The following is a 24009-nucleotide window of genomic DNA, read 5'->3' as shown; positions in this document are numbered from 1 at the left end:
TATGCTGGTTATTAAAAAGGATTCAGTGTTTTCGTTTTGTAATCTAAATTTGTAATTTAAGTGGAAAAAACTTAGTGCAGGCCTTTTATTCCTTTTATTTAGTTTATTCTGTTTTTCTATACAATCCTGAAAGATTCACAAGCAAAAAAATAAAAATGAACTAAAATGGGCAGTGATGACGGTAATAACCACATCACCGCGGTTGACATCTCATTATGGCGGTATGGCGGTGATGCGGTTACCGTCACACCCCTAGTCCCAATCACTGGCATATAGTTTGGGAGTGTTCAGTGATAAAACATTTCTGGGTGGACATACATAATGTAATGGAAAGAATATTTAATATTAAACTACCTTTTCAATTTACGGCTTTATTTTTAGGAATTTCTGACATTCAGACAAGTAGGCCTGAGAAATTATGCAAAGTAAATTCTGCCAATTTTAAATAAATCAAATAAACATTGAAAATTAAAATGAAAACCAGATTATCAATTTCATTATAAAACATAGTTTGCAAAATATCTGCCAAAATGGAAAATGAAATGAAATATTATTAAGATTTAGGCTAGATGTTGACCTGCTTTATATTTTCCTGGAAACTGTGATTTTAAAAACAATGGCATTTATTCAAAATAATATTTTAGACAATTTAGCTTTGTTTTATCAGTCAAATTTTTCTCATAAAACTATATTTGAATGGTTGTGTGTTTTTTGCATTATTATGTTTTTTTCTGTTATCAGGAAGAAAGGAAAATCTACAGTACCCGACTTGACAAAAGTCTTGTCGTCAATCTCAGTTGTAAGAGCAATAAATAATAACTTGACATCTAGTTGATCACTTGGAAAAGTGGCAGAAGGTAGATTTTTCCGATGAACTGCATCCCAATCATCACAAATACTACAGAAGACGTATTGGAACCCGCATGGATCCAAGATTCTCACAGAAATCAGTCAAGTTTGGTGATTTTTGGTAAAAAGTCATGGTTTAGGGTTGAGCCTGAGGTATCAAGAAATTTGTGCTGCCCATTACATTACAAACCACAGAAGAGGCCAAATCTTTCAGCAGGATAGCGCTCCTTAAGCAAAGAAGTGCAAGGTGCTCCAGGATTGGCCAGCCCAGTCACCAGACATGAACATTATTGAGCATGCCTGGGGTAAGATGAAGGGGGAGGCTTTGAAGATGAATTCAAACAATCTTGATGAACTCTGGGAGTCCTGCAAGAACACTTTCTTTGCCATTGACTTTGACATTGACAGATGACTTTAATAGTAAGTTATTGGAGTCATTGCAGAGATGTATGGATGCAGTCCTCCAAGCTCATGGGAGTCATACACAATATTAATTCTTTTTCCACTGCAGCATAACTTTATATTCTATACTGTACATTACTTCTGTTAAGTGACAAGACTTTTGTCTAGGCAAAGTCAGACCTTACTGTCCTAATTAAAAATCAAGACATAATCATGTTTAATTTTGGTAAAATAGGCGTAATCTGGAGGCCTTTGCCTTTCATATAAGCCACTTCTGATACCAAATGATCAACTAGAAATCAAGTTATTAGATGGGCAACAAGACTTTTGTCAGGTAGTGTATGTGTTTAAAATCTATGTATTTTAATAGATCACATTACTAATTTTAATTTTCGTCATGTAATTTGTAATAAATAACATTACAATTTGTGAATAATCTACTCAGCACTGTACATATTGTATACAGTTAAGGTCAGAATTATTAGCCCCCCTGAATTATTAGCCCCAATTTCTGTTTGACAGGGAAAAGATTTTTTTGTAGGCACTTCTATACAGCTTAAAGTGACATTTAAAGGCTTAACTAGGTTAATTAGGTTAACTAGGCAGGTTAGGGTATTAGGCAAGTTATTGTGTAACGATGGTTTGTTCTGTAGACTATTGAAAAAATGTATCGCTTTAAGGGGCTAATAATTTTGTCCCTAAAATAGTTTTTTTAAAAATAAACTGCTTTTATTCTAGCCAAAATAAAACAAACAAGACTTTCTCCAGAAGAAAAAATATTATCAGACATACTGTGAAAATTTCCTTGCTCTGTTAAACATCATTTGTTTATCCCTCTATGTACATTGTGTGTGTACTTATATGTGTTTTAATTCATTAATGCTCTAAATGTGTGTGTATATATGTGTGTGTGTATATATATATATATATATATATATATATATATATATATATATATATATATATATATATATATATATATATATATATATATATAATGAAAATCTAGGTAAGCATTTATTACTTTTATGCTTCTTTCACCTCCAAGTGTCCCAATTCATGTTGAGCTGATAAAAATATCTGTATTTTTATTCTGTCCCCACAGGTGCTGTTGTGCGGCAGTCCATCCTTCAGGCGTCTAAAACACACTTTTCCCAGCCGACCCTTCCAGCACAGGCACACGGCTTCAAGGACAGCACCTCGGGCTCTTTCCGGTAATAGCTCTGACTGGCGGCCATTCTCTGCGCACAGTGGCTCAATGTGCATATCGCTTCTTTATAGGATGAATGTGAATCGAAGGCAGTTGTGTCGCTGTAGATTATGATTTTTCAGATGAGCTGCTACACCGTTAACATATTCATTTTAAGCAAGAAACAGTGAAGTCCTGTTCTTTTGTTTTCTTATTGGACTTTTGTTTAGAGATGACGATGACATTAATGATGTGGCCTCCATGGCTGGAGTGAACCTGAGTGAAGAAAATGCTCGTATTTTGGCCTCTGGCTCCGAACTCGTGGGATCAGTGATCCGCTCCTGTCAAGAAGAGCCCTTTCTATTCCCATCAGCCCTGCAGACACGAGTTCTGCACATCGGTAACTTCACCCAAAGCATTCAATTACTTCATACACACATACATACATATATATATATATATATATATATATATATATATATATATATATATATATATATATATATATATATATATATATATATATATATATATATATATATATATATATATATATATATATATATATATATATATATATATATATATATATATATACACACATACATACATACATACATACATACATACATACATACATGTATAAGACGGATAAACAAAATTATTGTACTACTTTTCTATTCATTGTATTAAATGCATAATACAATAGCTGCGTCCCAAATGGCACACTATGCGATATGTACTTATGCACTTACACACTCAACAGTATAGTATATGTATGTAGTGTTGTCCCAAATCGAACACTAATGTTTTTTTTACTAAGCAGAAATTCAAACCGTTTCCCTGATGACGTTTGATGGTTGCCAAATTAGTGAAATAAATGACCAAACTACCAAATAATAACTGCCATTAGTATAACCGCATTCACCATCGGGAGGCGCTATAATCACTCTCGTAGGAGAATTTTGCTTTCACAATCCAAAATAAATAAAGGCTGTTTTTCAATTCTAAGAATGCAGAGACCGGTCTTGCCAGGTGTCCTTGAAAGAACGAACTCGGGAGACCACGAGGACAGAGAACGTGTCCTTTGAGAAATGAGATGCTGCGTTCTTCCTGATGGTCACGTGACTTTAACACATTTTTTAATGGAAAATTATTTAAACATTACAGCATTCATACAATGATTTATTGTTTTTCCCCTTTTCAAAATATACACTACGCATAAAAACATTATAAATAAACATTGCACATTATAAATAAAACAGATTTTAATACGAATTTCAGCAAACAAACACCCTTAATATGTTTATTCCTTTGTTAAGATGTCTGTGGTAATGTTTACTTTTACGGTTTCATTTAGAGAAACTCCTGAGGTAAATAAGTGATATCTCTGAACTTTAATAATAAATCTAAGTAAAATGCTGCGCTTCCCACCTCCACTTGCAATGACTTATGGGACTTCTAGAGCGAGATCGGTGCTCAAGTCTGCATCGGTGCGTCCTCGATATCAAGAACACATCCGGGAAGTTTCACGCGTCCTCCGTTCTTGCGGTCTTGAGTATTGGAACTGAACTTTGGCAGCTGATGATGACGTTACACAAGGACACAAGACTGCTCAAGAACGCATATTGAGAAACACTCAACGTTATCTAACATGTGCGCACGATAGCTCTGCCCCTTCCGCTACGTGAGCAAAACTGCGGTCGTTGAGTGCGTGAAGTGTCCATCATTCCACTCTTCATTTTACCGGTTGAATGAGTGCATCATCCGGGTATTTTAAGTGCACTTACTTTTTGTAAAGTTTTCAGTGTGAATGCACTACTTACACTATTTATACTCCAAAATGGCGTAAAATAGTGCATAAGTATGTGATTTGGGACGCACCTTAAGTCTTCCTTAACTGTAAACTCTAATTCACAGTATTAATTATGTTGTTTGTAGCATATGTGATTACCATACATTCTAAATGTCTTTTTTTGTTGTAGTTGTTTTGTTTTTGGTTGGTTCAGCTTACCATCCAACTAAACCAGAGCACCAGCATGATCAAGTTGAAGAACTACCTGAGGACCATCTTAAATCTGCTAAAACCCATTAAAACCAGCTAAAATGTGAAACTAAATGGTTTGTAAAGTAAAACCTGCAGGTCAGGCAGAGCATTCTCAATGTGGGGAAAAGATCAAATGTAAGACCGAATTTAGCATGTTACTGTTCATGTAACGTAAGTTACTAAATTATTGGCAAAAATTTCTTAAAAGTAACTGTTGCACATCTTTGCTCACTTCGGCCATAGCATCCATTATTTTAATGGTACATGAGTGTATTTTTTACTCAAAGTGATCCTGCATCTCCCTCCATCTGTGTTTGTCAGAGTCTGTTCACCTCCCTCAGCTCTGCCTCTACAGTATGCATCCTGTCTGTGTTTTTTTTGGGCATATGTTGCGCTGTGTTGTGACACACGAGTGCAGTCTCTGTCTTTGATCAGTGGTATCTCTGACGAGCCTGTTCTGCTTAATCAGTATGCTAATGACTGCCGAGCCGCGCAAAGTTGCCAGAGTGGCAGGAATCCACTCTGCTGCACTGATCAAAAAAAGCATCGGAACAAGGGTGAGAAAGGACGACAGAGGCGGAGGGAGAGAGAAAGAGAGAGAGAGAGAGAGAGAGAGATAGCCAGAAGGAAGGGGGAGTCGTGCGGAGGAGGAGGAGGAGACGAAAAGAGAGAATGTGGAAATGAAAGAGACAGGCTTGGCCTTGCAGGAACTCGGTCCGCATCAGCAGAAAGGGCAAAAATGAGATGGAATTGGAGTGTTTGCAGATGTCTGTCGACTCTGTAAGCGTAACAGACCAACAGGAACAAAGCGTGTCTGACATTATGGAAATGTGAATACAATATAAACAGCAGAGGAAAACAACACAACCGCTGCATTCCAGCTCTGGGAAGATGTTCGCCTGTAATTATACACAATCTTAATTTCTGTTAGGCAGTCTTTTGTGATTATCAGAATCTGTGCAAACATAATATGAACGCGCCATTCACAAATTGTATTTATGCTGCACTCAGAACATGCTAATGTTTAAATGGGGCTTTATGTAGAATTCAGACCCCCCTGATATATAGTATTAGTGACACTAATGATCATTAAAGGTGCTGTAGAAAGAAAATCTGGATAAACCTAGGCATAGCTGAATAATAAGGGTTCCGTACATGGTAACGATATACCCTGAGCTGAAAAAACAGTTGTTTCTGTGTTGGCATTTATATCCTGTGTGTGTAAAATCCTGGCCAAAAAAACATAGATGATCTGTGATGATCCTCATGGGCTCATTAATATGTACGCCCCCAACAGTGTATGATTGGCCACAATGTTTACTAGTGAGTTTACAACAAACAAAATAATTTAAGTCCAGTATTATAAAATAAAACCAAAGATCAAAACCTGTTGTCAGGCGCAAACATTCATCGCTGTCACCAAAAGGTTCATAAAGCTTTTTAGGTTTTGTGCGGATAATGTTGGCATCCAGCACAATGTTTTTTTCGTGCAGTCAACAAAGCAAAAATAGAGTCCGGACACCAGATGTGCCGCTCACATAACTGTTGAAAGTAACACTGGACGTGCACATTCGCATGTTATTTAAAATTAAATGATTCAGATGGTGCTCTGTGGCGCAGCAGAAAAATTACCAGTGTCTTGAGTCATAGCTGGGCACCTCAGACAGCTGCCAACTTGCGGAGCTAGTGTGCATAACCTGATATAAACCTATGTTTGCATGACGCTTCATGGTGCGGTGCATGCAGTGTGCGACCCCCTTTACGATGGTCTTGCAGTGGACAGTTACAACCCTTTTTGCATCCTTGTTGAAACTCACACTGCTAACGATCGAAGATTTAGGATAAACTCTTTTTAGAATGAAGATTAAGATGAACCCATTCTGTACTGTACATGAGACGCGGAGGAGATTGATTGACAATTATCTACAGCCAGTCAGGATGCAGAACACAATGCGCTGTAAAAAAAATTTGAAAAGCATATCAAATTGCACAAATAAAATCTGCGAAACTGCAAGGCAGCGAAAGGTGAATCGTGTTATATCGAAGGACCACTGTAATACCTTATTGTAATATTCCCTTATTGTATTGTCTACGTATGTGGGACTTTTATTTTGAAAACTGGACTTTAAAAAACAGTAAGAAGTAGACAGCCATGTATGGCCACAGAGAACTTTATCTCATATATAACTCTTTATGTCTTTATAACTGTAACTGTTGGTCAAGCCACGAGCAGCATGACTGCAGGTCAAATTATTATGTACAACCCTTCCAAATAGGGTCAAAACATAGGGATATAAATAGTCTTGTAGCAATATAAATGGGCTTGAAAAAAAAATTAGGTTTTTTTACATACTTAAGCCAGCAAGAAAAATTATGTTTATGTAGATGTAACAAAAGGTTTGTTATAAAATGTTATATTATTAAAATAGCACTTTTATGAAACTTTGGTAATGGATACTTTTTGTTTGTATTATATATATCACACTATGTAGGACACTGAGCACTTTTGGCATTATCTTAATCATTAAGCATTCATTTCATTTGTAACTGAACAGAAATATCACACATCCATTTCTAGCAAACATATCTAAAGCTCGTAACAAAAATCGGTTTATATGCTTTCATAAACAAGCTTGGAAGAGCTGGTTTTACAAGCTGTTCGTAGGTTGGCAATTATAAAGTTATTAATGCATGAATATTTTTTGTCAGAACAGTTGCTTTTCCCTCATTAGCTCATTTCCTTAAGTCCCCTTGTTTATCTTATTTCATTCCACAGCATATATTCCCTCTGAAACCTGTAGGATTCTCTGACTTAAAATGTGTGTGATTGTGTGTGTGCACAGGTGGCTCTTTGAGTGTCACAGAGGTCTGTCCTGATGTTCTTGAGTTAATCTCTCTGGCGACACAGGAGAGACTTCGAGACCTGCTGGAGAAGATCACCGTTGTGGCACAACATCGACAGATCTCTTACAGGGTATATACTTTGCTTCATTCAATAGACAAAAAAAAATAAATCAAAGCTTGTTTCTTAAAGGCATAGTTCACCCAAAAAATAAAAGATTACTGTTTATTTACTTAGCCTCTGCCCGTCCAAGATGGTGACTTATTTTTTCAGTTAAAAGATTTTTTTGGTCAAAACGGTGGTCCTTGATGATCCATAAAAATCTAATCAACAGCATCTCTCTCTATCTACACTAAAAAAAAAATGTATTGTTGCTGCGTGTTCAAACTACTTGTTTAAAAGGAGCTGAAAGACCACAATTCTTGTAATTTCTTTGGACAATTTATTTGTTTTGTTCAATCCACTTAATTTGTAAAAAAAAAAGTTAATTGACTTAATTGTTTTGTGTTGCGACAACGTGGATAAATTGTGTTGGTGTAATCCTCACTTAGTTTGAAGATTTAGAAGAATTTCATGTAAAGTTTTGACTTTTGAGGTTACCACCTTGAAGAAGAGTAGCACTCCTGCTCCTGTTGTTGGCAGCTACTTCACTCAATCAGCCACAACCATGCTAATGCCAGCTATGAGGCAACAGTCAACTGCATTATCAAAACAGTTGCAGGTTAAACTGCAATAAATAACAAAAGATTTTTGTAGTTCAAATGCAAATGATTTGACATAACTGGTTAAATATTCATTTTGCTTGTGGGTTCTATAAAAAAGTTCAAGTAAGTTGAAAACAATTCAAATAAGTTGAAATAACTCAATTTAATTTCGTGGCAAAGTTTTCCTTAATAAACTTCATGTATTCATTCAGCTTTTTAAGTGTTAAACTAGGTACTGTTTCAAAAGCCATTGTTTTAAGCATCTGCACTCTTAAAAATAAAGTTCCTTTTATTGATGTTTTATTGCATTGACGGTTCCATGAAGAACCTTATCCATCCACAGAACTTTTCATTCCACAAAAGGTTCTTTATAGTGGAAAAATGATCTTCACATATGAAAAAAATGGCTCTTTAAACTTTTCACTGAACAGTTCTTTAGTAATTAACAGTTTTATTTATTCTCGGGCAAATTTCATAATGGAATACAGAATACAACTCTGTAAAGAATTAGCATTTTACCCACCAATCCCTAACAACGATTTTTAAGGGCACGGCTTGGCTATCATTAAATGCAGTTAAAGCTTCTTTATATAATTCGGAGAAAATTTAAATAAAATAACATATGAATAGGTTAGTTCAGTCAATAACATATGACATTTACACTGTCACAATCAGTGTATTTCTCACACATTTATTACTGTTCCATTTCCAAACAGGTTAAGTACTTGGACCATTTTTTATAGTATAGGTTTAGCATGTCCATTTGCTTATAAGACATTTTTTCAAACTAGCTAGTTCTACTGCGCATTCTTGAAGGGAAGGGGCATCTTCTGATTTCCAGCTCCAAAGAATTATTTGTCTGCCAATCAGTAAACTGGTTTGGACCCAGGATTTTATGTTTTTATCTTTTATTTTGTTGTCTGTCCAACCACATGGTATAAACATTCTAGGACAGGCGTGTCTAAACTCGGTCCTGGAGGACCGGTGTCCTGCTAAGTTTAGTTCCAACCCCAATCAGACACATCAGAACCAGCTAATCAAGCTCTTACTAGGCTTCCTAGAAAAATTTTTGCAGGTGTGTTGAAGCTAGTTGGAGTTAAAATCTGCAGGACACTGGCCCTCCAGGACCAAGTTTGGACACCCCTGGTCTAGGACAAATATGAAACTCTAAAACCAAGCAAATGTGACAACAAGAAATCTTGAATTTTTGTACAAGACCATAGAGCATGAACTGAATCACTATTCTCGATCTTACATCTCCAACAAAAATCCTGAAAAATTCTCTTGACAACAAGAAATCCTAAATTTTTGTACAAGACCATTTCTTGAGCATGAACTGATTCACCATTCTCCATCTTACATCTCCAGCAAAAAGGTGTCAATGAACAATTCTTTGAGGAACCAAAAAAAAGTTTCTTCTGTAGCATTGCTTTGGAAAACCCTTTTTTAGTTCCTCCTAGCACCCAACCTACTGTTTTCCTAAACTACATCACCATACGGAAGTAAAAGATTGCTAAAAATCTTTCGTTACGCTTCTAAACATACACATTTTTATAGGATGCTAATGTCTCTGTGGTGTTTTGTGTGTTGAGGATGATTGGCGCTACACTCAGACCAATGACACACGCTCTCAGCTGAAGTTCCTGGAGCAGCTAGAAAGACTGGAGAAGCAGAAGAGGGAGGAAGAGGAGCGGGAGACACTGCTACGCATCGCCCGGGTATCCAGCAGACGCTGCAACAACAGAGGAGAAAATCACCAGCAATCTCCATTCAAATGAAATGAGCTCTTTTTGTGTGTAGAGTCGCTCAAACAGCGAAGACCCAGAGCAACAGCGCCTAAAACAGAGAGCCAAAGAGGTAGAAATATTCCTCTCTTGTATTTTGTTTAATAAAAATACATGTGTTCCTTCTACACAACCTGTTTTTCATTCCTTCTGCTCCCTTGTATAGCAATGAGGACGATCAATACTCTTCATAAAGTCCCATTTGTGGCCCACATAGACAAATCCACACACATACATACACATACCCTGGAGACAAGGCTCTCTAATTGGGGGCTCATTTTAATTGAGTCTAATATTGGGTCTGGAATTGAAGCCCGAAGCGAAACAGGGAACAGAATGTAATGAAAGCCCTCTGGATGAGTTGTGTGTCTGTTTACAAGGTAGCTCTATTCTACTCATGTGCTCGCAAGCAGCATGTAACATATCTGTGTGTTACACTCCTTTGTCATAGGCTTTTGGTAAGATCAATAGTGTTAAAATGAAAGATTCATCGTCAATAACAGCTTCTGTTTCTTTCTTTTTTACCCAAACATTCTGTGTGGATTTGGGCGAGCCAATGGAAATATTGATTTTATTTTTGAGTGCCTGTCTAATGCACATTCTCGGTCTTTCCCTCTTTCTTCAGATGCAGCAGTTGGAGTTGGCACAGATGGAGCACCGAGATGCAAATTTGGCAGCGCTGGCAGCCCTCGGGCCCCGTAAGAAGAAACCTCTGGAGGCTCCAGGCTTAGGGGCCAACCAGGTACCTGCACGTTTACAAACATCCCTCTGTGCTGGTGACTTATTCTGTATACAGTCTTCTCTTTTTGCACATGAGGAGGTGTCTGTTTGAAATCCATAAATTCCCCCAGTAAAAAGAAATAGACAAATTGTAATATTTGCATTTTGTGGCACTGCTCTGCCGCACTTAATTAGAAAATGCTCAATTGTAAGTGGTTGAGATGGCCAATCAAAATAAAGTAGGCATGGCTTACAGTTCACAGAAGCAGAGCACAAATTCCAGTGTCATTTTAGGGGGTTATTTAAAGGAACAGTTCACCCAAAAATAAAAATTCTGCCATCAATTACTGCCACTTCACTTATTTTCTATTGAACACAAAAGAATTTGAAACCTGCTAGTTGCTGGAAACCATTTAATAGTATTTTTTTCCTATTATGGATGTTGATGGGTTCCAACATTTTTCAAAATATATTTTTATTTGTGTTTAATGATGACAGAAACTCATAAAGGTCTAAATCAGAGATGCCCAAACTAGGGCCTGTCGTGACCTTTGATTTGGCCCGCCATTTCATCTAAGAAATGATGGGGATGGTTTTGAGATTGTCAATTCAATTTGAATGTAGCCCTTTGTTGTTTGTTTTATTGTTAAAAGCTAAATTAAATGTTTCAATTAAATGGTGTAAATTAATGCAGAGACAAAGAGCAAAGATTTTGCTTGACTAGTGTATTCAGCATTGAACTCCACTGTGTTATAAATGTGACTTTATTTTTTATTGCATTGTCATCATTTACAAAGTTATACTACATTAGCAGTATGTAGATTTACAGTAATGTTTTTTATTTTTTTTTAAATATTATTAAATAAATTGGGAAATTACACATGACGACTTTAAAGAGCACATATGGTGAAAAATCAAGCTTTTCAAGCTGTTTGGACAGACGTGTGTAGGTATAGTGTATAGACCGTGATATTGGGGTAATATAAACACACCCAGTCCTTTTTTTTTTCAATTTAACAACATAAAAACGGTGGACCAATTGGAGTGGTTTTCAGACCGACCGCACCCACCGAATCGATTGACAGTTGCATATTAATATGTCTGCGTAGTAACGCGTCATATAAACAAGACAGGACGTGCGCAAAGAACCTGGGAATAAAAGGAGTGTTCAGTTCGCTAGGATCATCAATCATCATCAAATGTGATCAAGAGTGAGTTTTACAAGTTTAAAATGTTTTAAAACCGTGCATGTGTGTAATGAATTACAGCGATTCACTTCAGATTTACTTCATCAGCACAGCTGCGTGTCAGAACAATTACGAATGAAGACGCTTCAATCCCGGTTTGTGGACGTTAAATCAGGTTTATTTTGTACATTAACATAACAGATATCCACACAACAGTGAATATTAACCTGTATCCTGTCACATTTGCATTCAAAAAGAGTGCAAAGCTGTGTGTTTGTGTGTGTGTGTGCGTGCGTGCGTGCGTGTGTGTGTCTGCGCTGTGTATGTGTGTGTGTCTGCGTGATCTTTGTAATGACATTGTGTGTGACTCATCATAGCAACTCTACAACAAATACTCATTGGTAAAGTTCTTACTGTAGTATTTACCACAAACGCTACATGAGATCTTCTTCCTTTAAGTCTGTTGTCTGACGCAGCCGAGGGAGAAGATTAAGCCACGCAGAAAGGCACGTAGAAATGGTGGGGGGGGAAGACTAACCTTAAAGGCACAGTACAACAAAACCGCTACCTGATGCAAAACCGTATAAGATATAAGAATAAGAATGTTATAGGAATAATATTATAAAAGGTATAATAAAAAATCTGATGGGTGTTTTGAGCTGAAACTTTACAAACACATTCTGGATACGCAAAAGACTTATCTTAAATCTGAAAAAAGGGGTAACCTAGGTGCCCTTTAATGTTATATAGTTTGCTATATTTACATTCAGCCCACGGCTCTCAATGATATTTGATTTTTGGCCCTTCATACAAAATCATTTTGGCAATCTTTGGTCTAAAACCACAGAAAGGATCATCATTTTGCCAAGTACGATGCGTTCCTGGATTAACATCTATGTTGATTTTGGAACATCATTTTTGTTCGAAAATGTAATCCATACCTATTCCCTACTCACAAACCCAACCATTACTATAAATTATTCCCAAAATCACAGGGAAATAATAGTTGGATAACACTCATTTTATATAATAATTTTTGGGGGTTTTATCGGCAAAGGACCTCGAGCAGGGAATCAAACTCGGATCTCTGTGAGTTCGGTTTTTTTAAGTGCTCGACAAATGCAGACTAGAAAGATAAATGCTAAGCAGATACAATTACATTGCTCAGTACACCCAATTTTGCAAATTAATATTTTTATTAATATATCAGTAAATATAGGTCATGTATTTTGGTGCATTTGAACAAAACAAATTTATTAAATGGATATATTTATTAAAATAATATTTAATTCACTGAACATCTTTAGAAATAGAAAGATAATACAATTAAATTCAAGCTAAATATTGCAAAACAAAATTACAACAAAATTTTATATATTTTTTTTGTTCTTGAATTTTGCTCTTTTTTTTTTTGTTTGTATTTAATATTTTTATATAATAAATAAATTTGGGCGTGCTTGTCTTTGGACCATTATCATTATATTATTGTCAGATTAGCCCCAGATTTGGCTTCAGTACTGACTAAACTTATGTATATGCACAAATATATTATTGCAAAGCTTCCTATAGAAAATATTATTTTAAATGAGAGATTTGTAAGGGGTATACTCGTATATGCTGAGTTTTGTAAACGCATATGTGTAAAAAAAGATTAATTAATTGTCAATGAGCACTGTACACATACATATGCGAACAAAATGATCAGCCACGCTGTCTTAAAATATTTCCATAGTGATGTTTAACAGAGAGAATAAATTCTCACAGTATTTGCTATAATATTTCTTTTAATTGAGTTTGAATAAAAGCCATTTTGAGTTTTTTTAAAACAAATTTTAAAGGCAGTGATATTAGCCCTTTTAAGATTTTAAGACAACTAGAGAACTGTTGTCCAATAAATTGCCGGTAACGTAGTTAAACCTTTAAATTGCACTTTAAACGGATTTCTAGTTTTTTTTTTTTTTTAAATAACTAGTCAAACATATAAAGAAGTTAGTTATAAGTAGGCCCACGCGGAAACTGCACGCGCATAAATGCAGATTTCCTCAGATTATAAGCTTATTGAGAATATTTACATACTTGTGTAAATGTGTGTAGATTTATATTCATTCAGTTTTTAAATGAATTTTAGTAATATTATTGACTACTATGAAAATGTTGATATAATTTATTTACAATACAGTTTAAGTGTAAGTAGAGATCTTATATGAGAGACCTGTCATAAGTGGATCTAATTGGATTTGCATTTTAAACATTTAACAGAAGCTAAAAGGATATTATTTTTTTATTTCATATATAAGTTTCTAGTTATGACACTCCCAAAATCGTTCCACGCAAATCTGCATATTTTTTTGGTAAATTCTCTGCAGAAATAGCAAAAAATGTCAGCCGATTTTGTCTGGCCCTGGTAATAAGTTATTAAAATTATTCTGTTTAAAAATGTGTTGGAAAAAAAATCATTCGCTCTGTTAAAAAACACTTTGAAGCTTTTTTAAAAAGAATTAAAAGGAGGGCTAAAAATAATTTTGACTTCAACTGTTTATACTTTGAGTTTAGCCTATTAACCAGAGTATGACCTCTGGCTGGGCAAAAAAAAATCTCCTTTAATGCTAATCCGCCTATTAAAATGTATTTTACACCGGAGAAAGTGTTTGTACATCAATATTAAGAGCATCAACCATTATATCAAAAAAGAGGACCAGCCAATCATTATGAATGGGTGAAGGATCTCATCGTGGGACCATGAATACTGAAGTATTGATGTAATTTGACATTTGCCTTCACATGAATAAATTACATTTTCAAATATATTGAAGTAGCAAGCAGTTATTTTTAATTGTTTAAACCTATTATGGTTTTATTATATTTTCCATCAAGAAAATGCAAGTTCGGTGAGCATAAGAGACTTACGCAAGCTTTCAAAGGTACTGTACTGTATATGCCTGAAGGCAAGTGCTGAACTCGATCTGTAATGTAGTACCATGTTATTGTTAGTGATTTTATGAGATTTAGGAGAAAAAAGGGATAAGGAAAGACTGAACAAAAGACCAGTATGTTAGTTTAGTTTAATTAGTTTTTACATTTGTGAATTCCTTTTTCCTTTAGGCAGAGGGGAATGCTAATAAGTGAAAGATGGCTTTGAGTTTTTGTGTGCTTAAATTACACAGGCATTTTAGGAGAGGAGAAAAAAGCCTTGGGAAGTTTCGCATTTGCCTCTTTTTGTGGTTTCATCTCTGTAACAGAATAAGCATCTCTATGAAGAAGTGCATATTGCAAGAAAGAGTGGAGGTTAAAAGACTCTTGTTTCTCAAAAGTGAAAGTGTCTGCAGCAGCATTTACTTGCTAACTGTCTTTATTTGCATGCCTGCTTTCTCTTTATTGCTGTGTATTTCTTGTTCCTGGATTGAGGTGAGTTTGGTCTGATGATTAATTTTTTTTTTTTTCCCTCAAAGCATAATGAATTAAGAGTAGCTCCCCATGTGAAAAAGAAATGCACTAGTGTTGTATTGACTGTGTACTTTTAGTGTATTTCATTTCATAGTGACCGTTATGTTGGGTTTTTTTCTGTATGATTTACAGAAGACATACTGTAAATGTCACTAATGCAGAGTTCAGACTCACTGATTTTAGCCCTGATTTCGACTTGCTGACAAATGCCTGAACTCACAGGTAAATCTGTGCTTGTTCATGTGAGTAACAATCCCACACTATATGAACTATTAAAGACGCGATCTGAGAGAATCACAGATGAGTCGCCGACACCCGTGAGATATTTGGCATGCTAAATATCTGGACCTGACGGCAATTTAAAATCATGCCGTATCAAATGTGTTCTGATTGAAAATAACATTGGCGATCACCTACAGCCAATGAGAGAGCCACATCCACTAGTATGGGTATCTTTAGGCCAGCGGGAGGTTGAGGGAGAGGTTAAAAGCGCTAATTTTCTGTCTATTTGGACCAAAGAAATGGAGGAAAAACATTGGTGGAAATTTGGTAGGTGAGCAAAATAAATACATTTTCTACCCCATTACAGGTTTCTTTCTCATTATGTAGTTAATAGCAAAAGATATACTACATTACCTCACATTGTTTCCATGTCACTTCTCGCGTGTGTTTGGTTGTGAGACGTAGTTTGTGGACCGAGACAAAGTTGTCTGCGATTCTCCTATTGTAAAGTCATGCAGTGTAAAATTCCCTGTCGCTGATCTATCTTGCAGTGTAAATACAGCAACTACGGAATGCTAGAACAGATAGTCATGCAATATGAAAACATATATGACACGAATACTTTGAAAATCCTGCAGTCTGAACTCTTCATAAGTGACACAGAAATGTCATTCATGTTAAAAATAGTTTATATACCAAAAATATATAAAGGTCCATATTTTACATCAACAATCATTTTATGACACATTAAGAGTCCCATGAACTTAAAATGAAGGTTTTTAGATGTTAGTATCAATATTATTCATTTTAAGGATATCTATAAGCTAGTGTGCTCAAAACAGTAACAAAATTGGCTGTTTTTTAAAGGGGAGGTGCTACACTATGTCCCACCCTCTCTTCGTGTTTTAGTTGAGATTACCTCAAACATTGAATAAAATTGCATATTTCAAAGCACTTCATGGGACTTTTTGGATCATTTAAATTATTTATACTTTGCCATTATCCTTCAAATCATTGTTTGACAGCTGACAGTTACAAAGTAGAAAACATTTAGATTATACCCAATGTCAGCAAGATGTTTTAAGTAATTTAAAATACAATCAAATATTTGCAGGGTCGCGAATTAGTACGTTTTATTTTTATATGAATATTTTTTGTTGCAATAAATGTTGAAGGAATATTATTTTGCATATATTTTGACTTTATTTTAAGTGTATTTTTTCAAGTATTATATATTTTATAAATATATAAAAACTTAATATATATAAATAACCTGTTCTTTTTAAAGTTTTTTTCTGTTCTCTGTGTGATTATAACAAATGCTAAAATTGTATAATTACCATTTAATATTTGATTTAAAAGAAACATGTTGGTCCTCATGGCTCAATAACCTCACTCCTCGTGTCTCTCTGATCAGTTGTTAGGTTCACATGGGCACTTTGCTTCTCGAGCTCCTGTTCGAGTCACTATGAGAGATTTGACCTTCTACATGGAGCAAGACCCCACATTCAGACACACTCTCATGCTCTATAGAGCCTTTTTGGGTTAGATCACCACACAGCTTTAAGGTATGAGCCTTGTTTGGACAAGTTCTCCACATGACATTACATTTTGTTACATTTGTTTCTATTTTCTGACCTTGTTTTGATTAATGAATGACCTGTATGGACGCATTGACTGGGAATGATGCACAAAATAATTAATTAAACACTAGCAGCCAACACCATGTGTGGATCTTCTATGTAGCTTCACTGGATTTTCATTGAAGTAATGATTTTTTTTGCTGATACTGTTCTCATGCTGTTTCATTTGTCATTTGGGATTGTACAGACGTCTGTGTATAAGCTCCGGGCAATGGATGCGCTGAACAAAACACGACTATCCAATCACACAAAAACTGACAAAATCAGCCAATCACAGTGAGATGTTGGCTGAGAGAACAATACTGACCAATCAAAAAAAAAGATGGTTACTGCCTCAAATCTCAAAATCAGCTGAAATTCAACTCCACGTTTGAAACTGACCAACCAATCAGAATGTGGCTTGAGAACTAGATCACACCAATAGGAAGTGCAAACAGCCAGAGGCTTTGAAGCTGAAAGAAACAGGACAATAGATGCCCTCGAGAACTCTTGTGCAAGATAGCAAGGGCCAAAATCAACAGATCAGGGGCAGGACGTCTCTCGTGATCCACTCTTCAATGATTCAACCCAAGGTTAACTAAAGGGTAACCAACAATGACATAATTGGCCAGGGTTTATCTCTGCTCATTAGCATAACCACTCTTCCTCAACTGTCACGCATGTCTTTGCAGTTGTAAGGTGAATGGGAGTTCTGGAAAGGAGCTGCTTTAATGTATGCCTCGCCTCAGCCTCAGAAACTTAAATACTCTGTGTGCTCGCCTGAGGTACAGGATTCTGAAATATTCCATTACCTCTGAATAATCATGAATGAGAAGCTGGGAGCTAAATATTGATATGCCTGCAGCATTCACAGACCCCTCAGAGAGTGTGAGCGCATGCTATTCAGAGGTACACAGCCTCACATGCCAATACAGGCTTAGCAGTGAATGCAGCAGAGAGAGTTTAAAGCACAGAGTGTGCCTTTCGCCAGTACAAAGGCTGGTTTTATGTTACGTGAAACCTTTTTTGAAACATTTTGATTTAACTTTGTGAGTTTTAAATCACCAAAATGAGGAAATTCAGTAACATTTATGATTACAGTACATATTGTTTGACCTGCAACTCTCTCACATGGTCGCCCACTGAAGCTAAGCAGGGCTGCGCCAGGTCAGTACCTGGATGGGAGACCACATGGGAAAGCTAGGTTGCTGCCGGAAGTGGTGTTAGTGAGACCTGCAGGGGGCGCTCAACATGGTTTGTGTGGGCCCCAAGCCCGAGCATATTGATGGGACACTATAGACGAAATACCAGTTTGTAAACAATCACGATGTGCGCGCTTCAAGGTTGCAGAAAAAAAAAAAACAGGAGTGCTAGCATTTACAGCGAGGGAATGACATCCAATGAGGTATAGAGTTTGTTGTTGTATTAGAGATAAGTTATATTGATTACATATTATATATATTATTTACATAATGCTTTCAGCATATTATAACAGCTCATCACCCAGTGATAAGCACAGTGATTTGGAAAAATTAACGTTAAAGTGAGCGGCATTCATCTAACAGGTCCATTTACGATAGCACCCTGCCAGTGGATACTGGATAAGACAAAATGGCTAAGCATCCAGCCCGAAATATACAATATTGAAACTCCAATTGATTTAACATGAGAGAAGTTAAAGGCTTACAATTCTTTGGATGCCTACAATGTTGTTCTGTGTGGTCATGTGCAAGAAATAATGCTCCATGATTACCAGATTCAAAACGTTGTAGTGCTAAAAACCGTGGTTCTGCCAAAGACAAGGAAAGAAGACGGAACTGTACAAGGCCTGGGTAATCATCAACAAGCAAAACGACTGCATTCTGACAGAAAACGGCACCTGTACGGCAGGGTATGTGAACTTAGATTTTTACATTTCATTCTAAGCATTCAGTGTCCGCAGTTTAATTAATCATTTGAACTGTTTTTGCTGAAATCACTGCTGCAATCAAAAACGAGCAAGGTGTATGATTCATCATAGCGTGAACTTACCTGATAGAAAATGAGAACTGCAGAGTCCAGCATTTTTAATTAGATCCTCACTCCATTCAGCTCTTCTGACGGCTGTTAGCCAAAGACGTCTGCGGTCGGCATTAAAAGCAGTGTGGTGTATGGTAAAACGTAAGTTTTCTATTTTGGACTTTAGATTTTGGCATCCTACCGCACAACACGACATGTTTGCTATTGCAACCGGTCTCTTTTTGCAACCGGTATGCGCGGTTTAATCTGTGTGACATAGCTTGGTAATTCCCCTATACTGCTCAGTGAACGGCATCTTTTGGATGAGACATTAAATCGAGGTCCTGACTCTCTGTGGTTGTTAATCTAAATTTTTAGGTTAGGAAAGGCCTCCTAACCATCCACATATCATAATTGGCTTCATCACGGTCTCCTCTCCACCAATCAGCTGGTGTCACATCATCCAGGTGGATGCTGCACACTGGTGGTAGATGAGGAGATAAACCTACAAAAATATACTACAAAAAAACCTATATGCCTTCAGTGGTTGAGTCAGAATAGCATGAAGCTAGGAGAATCCTTTGATGCACATGTAAAACAAAAATAACCACTTTATTCAATAGTTTATTTTTTCTCAATGTCAGTATAGGGTGCACATTTACAATTGCTGTACTGTTAGACATGTTGGTTGTGCTCGGTACCTCATATGTGCTTGTGCTTTGTTTCTGGGGTATTGACAGACATTTTAGGGTAAACTATCCCTTTAAGCTGCAGTATTTATTCATTCATTTTCTTTTCGGCTTAGTCCCTTTATTAATCAGGGGTCAGCACAGCAGAATGAACCGCCAACTTATCCAGCATATGTTTTATGCGGCGGATGCCTTTCCAGCTGCAAGCCATCACTGGGAACACCCATACACTCATTCACACACATACACTACGGACAATTTAGCTTACCCAATTCCCCTATCGTGCATGTCTTTGGACTTGTAGGGGAAACTGGAGCACCAGGAGGAAACCCACGTGAGCATGGGGAGAACATGCAAACTCCACACAGAAATGCCAACTGAGCTGAGGCTCAAACCAGCAACCTTCTTGCTGTGAGGCAATCGTGCTACCCACTATGCCACCATGACGTAGTTTTGTATGTGAAAAATACCTTGATGATGATCAGACTGGATCAGCTGATAGATCTGCAGTAACTGCATGATGCCATCATGTCAACATGAACCAAAATCTCTGATGAATATGTCCAGCACCTTGTTGAATCTGTGCCATGGAGGATTAAAACAGAAGGATGTTCAACTTTGGCTCTGGGTTCTCCAGTCAATTCACAAGTGTACTTGACACTTCTACATGGGCAACTTCTGGGTGCCTATTTTATGCTTCTCATTCTCTGTGTTTGAGATGCAAATGACACAAGATGAAGTAGAAGTGCGCTCCAAAATTTGGCTGCAAGCGTGTACTTAAAAGTTCCTAATGAGTCTGAAAATCTTGATTAGCTGCTTGATGTGCGTTTAATTGGGGTTGTAGCTGTTGCCCCCAGGTACAGGTCTGGGGTAGGGTTAGGGTAACTTAAGAAAGAGGACTTTATGGAAGCCAGTTTCCACCACTCAATAAAACAAATTTTTAAATCTAATGACATTTTATCTTATAGTTTAGACGTTGTTCCTCACAATTTATTCTTTTTATCTTCTGACAGATTTGCATGATAGGCCTACAGTATAATTAGCTTAATCAGAATTGCTGTATACATTAGTCAACATTAGAAGCGGATCAAAACCTTTCATCAAAGTTGTGCCAAACCTACAACACCCATTCAAATTTTAGGACAATTCTAAAAAAAAAATTTTCATCCCCAATAAAAAAAATACTACTTCTGCTTCTTCAAACTATTTATTTCAAATGACTTGAAACAACAAAATTATTTTTTTTTTCGAGACAACATAGTTTTTTTGTTCAGTTAAATTTGTAAAAATGACTAAGCTAACTTAGTTTACTACAGTGTACTACACATGTTGTCTTTTATATACTTGTAACTGCATGGAAAAAAGTTACGAAAAATATATTTATTAAATATAAACTTTAATATTCTGATTTTTTTCTTTCTTTTTGTCGTTTGCTTCACATGATAAAATACGTCTTGTGAGATAAAAAGCTTAATTATCTCCCTACACGGCCATCAATACCACATCAACACAGCCCGGACCATCTTCCTACACAGCCATCAACACCTCCAGCCATCTTCCTCTCCCCCCCTGCACTTCAGATTAGTGAGGATGATGTGCGTCAGATCTTCAGTAAACAGAAGAGAAGGAAAGCACCAGGGCCAGATGGTGTCTCACCAGCCTGTCTGAGAACCTGCGCTGACCAGCTAGCTCCCATTTTCTCACAGATCTTCAACAGATCACTGGAACAGCGCAAAGTTCCATCCTGCTTTAAGCTCTCTACTATCATCCCAATCCCGAAGAAGCCAAAGATCACAGGACTCAATGACTACAGACCTGTGGCCTTAACATCTGTGGCCATGAAGTCATTCGAAAGACTGGTGCTAGCATATCTGAAGGATGTCACTGGAACCCTGCTGGACCCCCTGCAGTTCGCCTATAGAGCAAACCGGTCTGTGGATGATGCAGTCAACATGGGACTGCATTATACCCTACAACATCTGGACAAACCAGGGAACTACGCAAGGATTCTGTTTGTGGACTTCAGTTCTGCCTTTAACACCATCGTCCCATCACTGCTTGAGTACAAACTGGTCCAGCTCTCTGTTCCTAGCCCTGTCTGTCAATGGATCACCAGCTTTCTGACAGATAGACAGCAGCTAGTCAGAATGGGCAAAATCACATCCGACAGCCATACCATCAGCACTGGTGCCCCCCAGGGATGTGTTCTTTCTCCACTGCTCTTCTCCCTGTACACCAACGACTGCACTGCAAAAGACCCCTCCATCAAACTCATTAAGTTTGCAGACGACACTACTGTTATCGGCCTCATCCAGAACGGTGACGAGTCTGCATACAGACAAGAGCGGCTGGCGTTATGGTGCAGATACAACAACCTGGAGCTGAACACGCTCAAAACAGTGGAGATGATAGTGAACTTCAGGAGAAACCCCCCTGCACTCCCCCCACTCACCATCATGAACAGCACTGTGGCTGCAGTAGAGTCATTCAGGTTCCTGGGCACCACCATCTCTCAGGATCTGAAGTGGGACATTCATATAGACTCTATTGTGAAGAAAGCCCAGCAGAGACTGTACTTCCTTCGTCAGCTGAGGAAGTTCAACCTGCCACAGGAGCTGCTCGTACAGTTCTACTCAGCTGTCATCCAATCCATCCTCTGCACTTCAATCACCGTCTGGTTCGGCTCAGCTGCCAAAACCGACCTCCGTAGACTACAGCGAATAGTCCGGACTGCTGAACCAATCACTGGCACAACCCTTCCTACACTTCAAGAACTGTAAAAGGGCTCGCAAAATCACTCTGGACGCCTCACACCCAGCACACTACCTGTTCGAACTGTTACCGTCTGGTCGGCGCTTCAGAGCACCAAGCACAAAAACAGCCAGACACAGGAAAAGTTTCTTTCCTCAGGCTGTCTACCTTATGAACAGTTAAATATTCCCCTACTGTGCAATAAATATGTGCAATACTGTCTCATACGCACTTGTACACAGCACCTTATATCAATATACAATGCAATACTTTCTACATTCGCTCTTGTATACAGCACCTTATAACCTGTATATTTATAACAATCTGTACATACAACTCAACATCCAGGTTTCTTCACTAACCGCATCTGTTTAATGTTTATCATTTTTATTTTTATTTTATTTTTTTCATATTTATTTTGTGTTGTCACTTGTCACTTTATGTACACTGGAAGCTTCTGTAGCCAAAACAAACTCCTTGTGTGTGTGAAGCACACTTGGCAATAAAACTGATTCTGATTCTGATTAACTTTCAGTGGTGAAAAAAAGCAAGCTTCCATTAGGGCTATCGTAGAAGGCCAAAAAGGTGGCCGCTGACATTTTTATGTTGTCGTAACATAAACTACACAATTATTGCATGAAATCAAACTTTAGAAGCGGATGTAAACATACTTGAAGTAGCAGTGACTCCGAATGAGCTTCTTCAGCCAGCATTCCTGATGGTCCTGCATGCTGACTAATGCTTAAACACGTGTGTGTGTGCACTCAGTGGACTCATTGCATAGCTGGTGAAATTGTTCCAGACTGCAGCTCTTCAATTCAATTAATTATTGATTGTATCATCATCTGCATGCGCTGCTAACGGCTTCAGATCAAAGGCTCAGGGAGTTTGTGCGCGTTCTAGGTTTCCGTCGCTTTGACAGCACGTCAAATGGAGGAAGACAGAGGTAATTTACCCGGCATTATTATGCATGAGTGCGCTCATGAAAACAAAGATGTTTTAAATTTTTTTCTGAGGCCTAGTCTCCACTCATACACTTGGGCACACAGTCATTTTCCGTCCCAAACCACCCGCTCCAAAACTCCTCTCAGGCAGAACAGCTGAACATGGTAAACAGCGTTTGAACTCACTCAGCACTGAAGTCCCGTCAGACTGCACTGCTTCTCCCTGTGGTGCTTGGTGGAGGAAAAGTGTTTCAATTGACAGACTGTCCAATTTTTATTTTTTGAAAATTTTTTTAGATAATTGAGAGTCCTCTGACAAATTTTATCAATACTATTATATATATATATATATATATATATATATAGACCAATTACCATGTTTGTAAACATTCAGGATGCGTGCACAGGGAGGTTGCAGAAAAAAAAACGGGAGTGCTAGCATTTGAGGGAATGACATCCGATGCGGTACAGAGTTTGTTGTTGTCTTAGAAATAAGATATATTGATTACATATTATATATAATTTACAAAATGCTTTCAGCGTATTATAACAGCTTGTCAACCAGTGATAAGTGATTCGGCAAAATTAGCGTTAAAGTGAACGGCATTCATCTGA

The 24009-nt window shown here is 37.3% G+C and overlaps 1 protein-coding gene across 1 annotated transcript in view; it reads left to right on the top strand.

The window, feature by feature from the left end:
- taf4b (TAF4B RNA polymerase II, TATA box binding protein (TBP)-associated factor) overlaps positions 1 to 16940 on the top strand; it is a 29479-nt gene extending 12539 nt beyond the window's left edge. The window contains exons 9-15 of the mRNA XM_056481425.1: positions 2357 to 2465; positions 2671 to 2840; positions 7331 to 7461; positions 9626 to 9751; positions 9834 to 9890; positions 10443 to 10559; positions 16808 to 16940. Coding sequence (XP_056337400.1) covers positions 2357 to 2465; positions 2671 to 2840; positions 7331 to 7461; positions 9626 to 9751; positions 9834 to 9890; positions 10443 to 10559; positions 16808 to 16939 — 842 coding nt within the window. The 3' untranslated portion in view covers position 16940. The remainder of the gene's footprint in view (positions 1 to 2356; positions 2466 to 2670; positions 2841 to 7330; positions 7462 to 9625; positions 9752 to 9833; positions 9891 to 10442; positions 10560 to 16807) is intronic.
- The last annotated feature ends 7069 nt before the right edge of the window (positions 16941 to 24009 follow it).

Source organism: Danio aesculapii, chromosome 20 (genome assembly GCF_903798145.1).
Source record: "Danio aesculapii chromosome 20, fDanAes4.1, whole genome shotgun sequence".
Lineage (NCBI taxonomy): Eukaryota > Metazoa > Chordata > Actinopteri > Cypriniformes > Danionidae > Danio > Danio aesculapii.
Note: the sequence above shows the minus strand (reverse complement) of the source record. Positions and strands in the feature narration are given on the sequence as shown.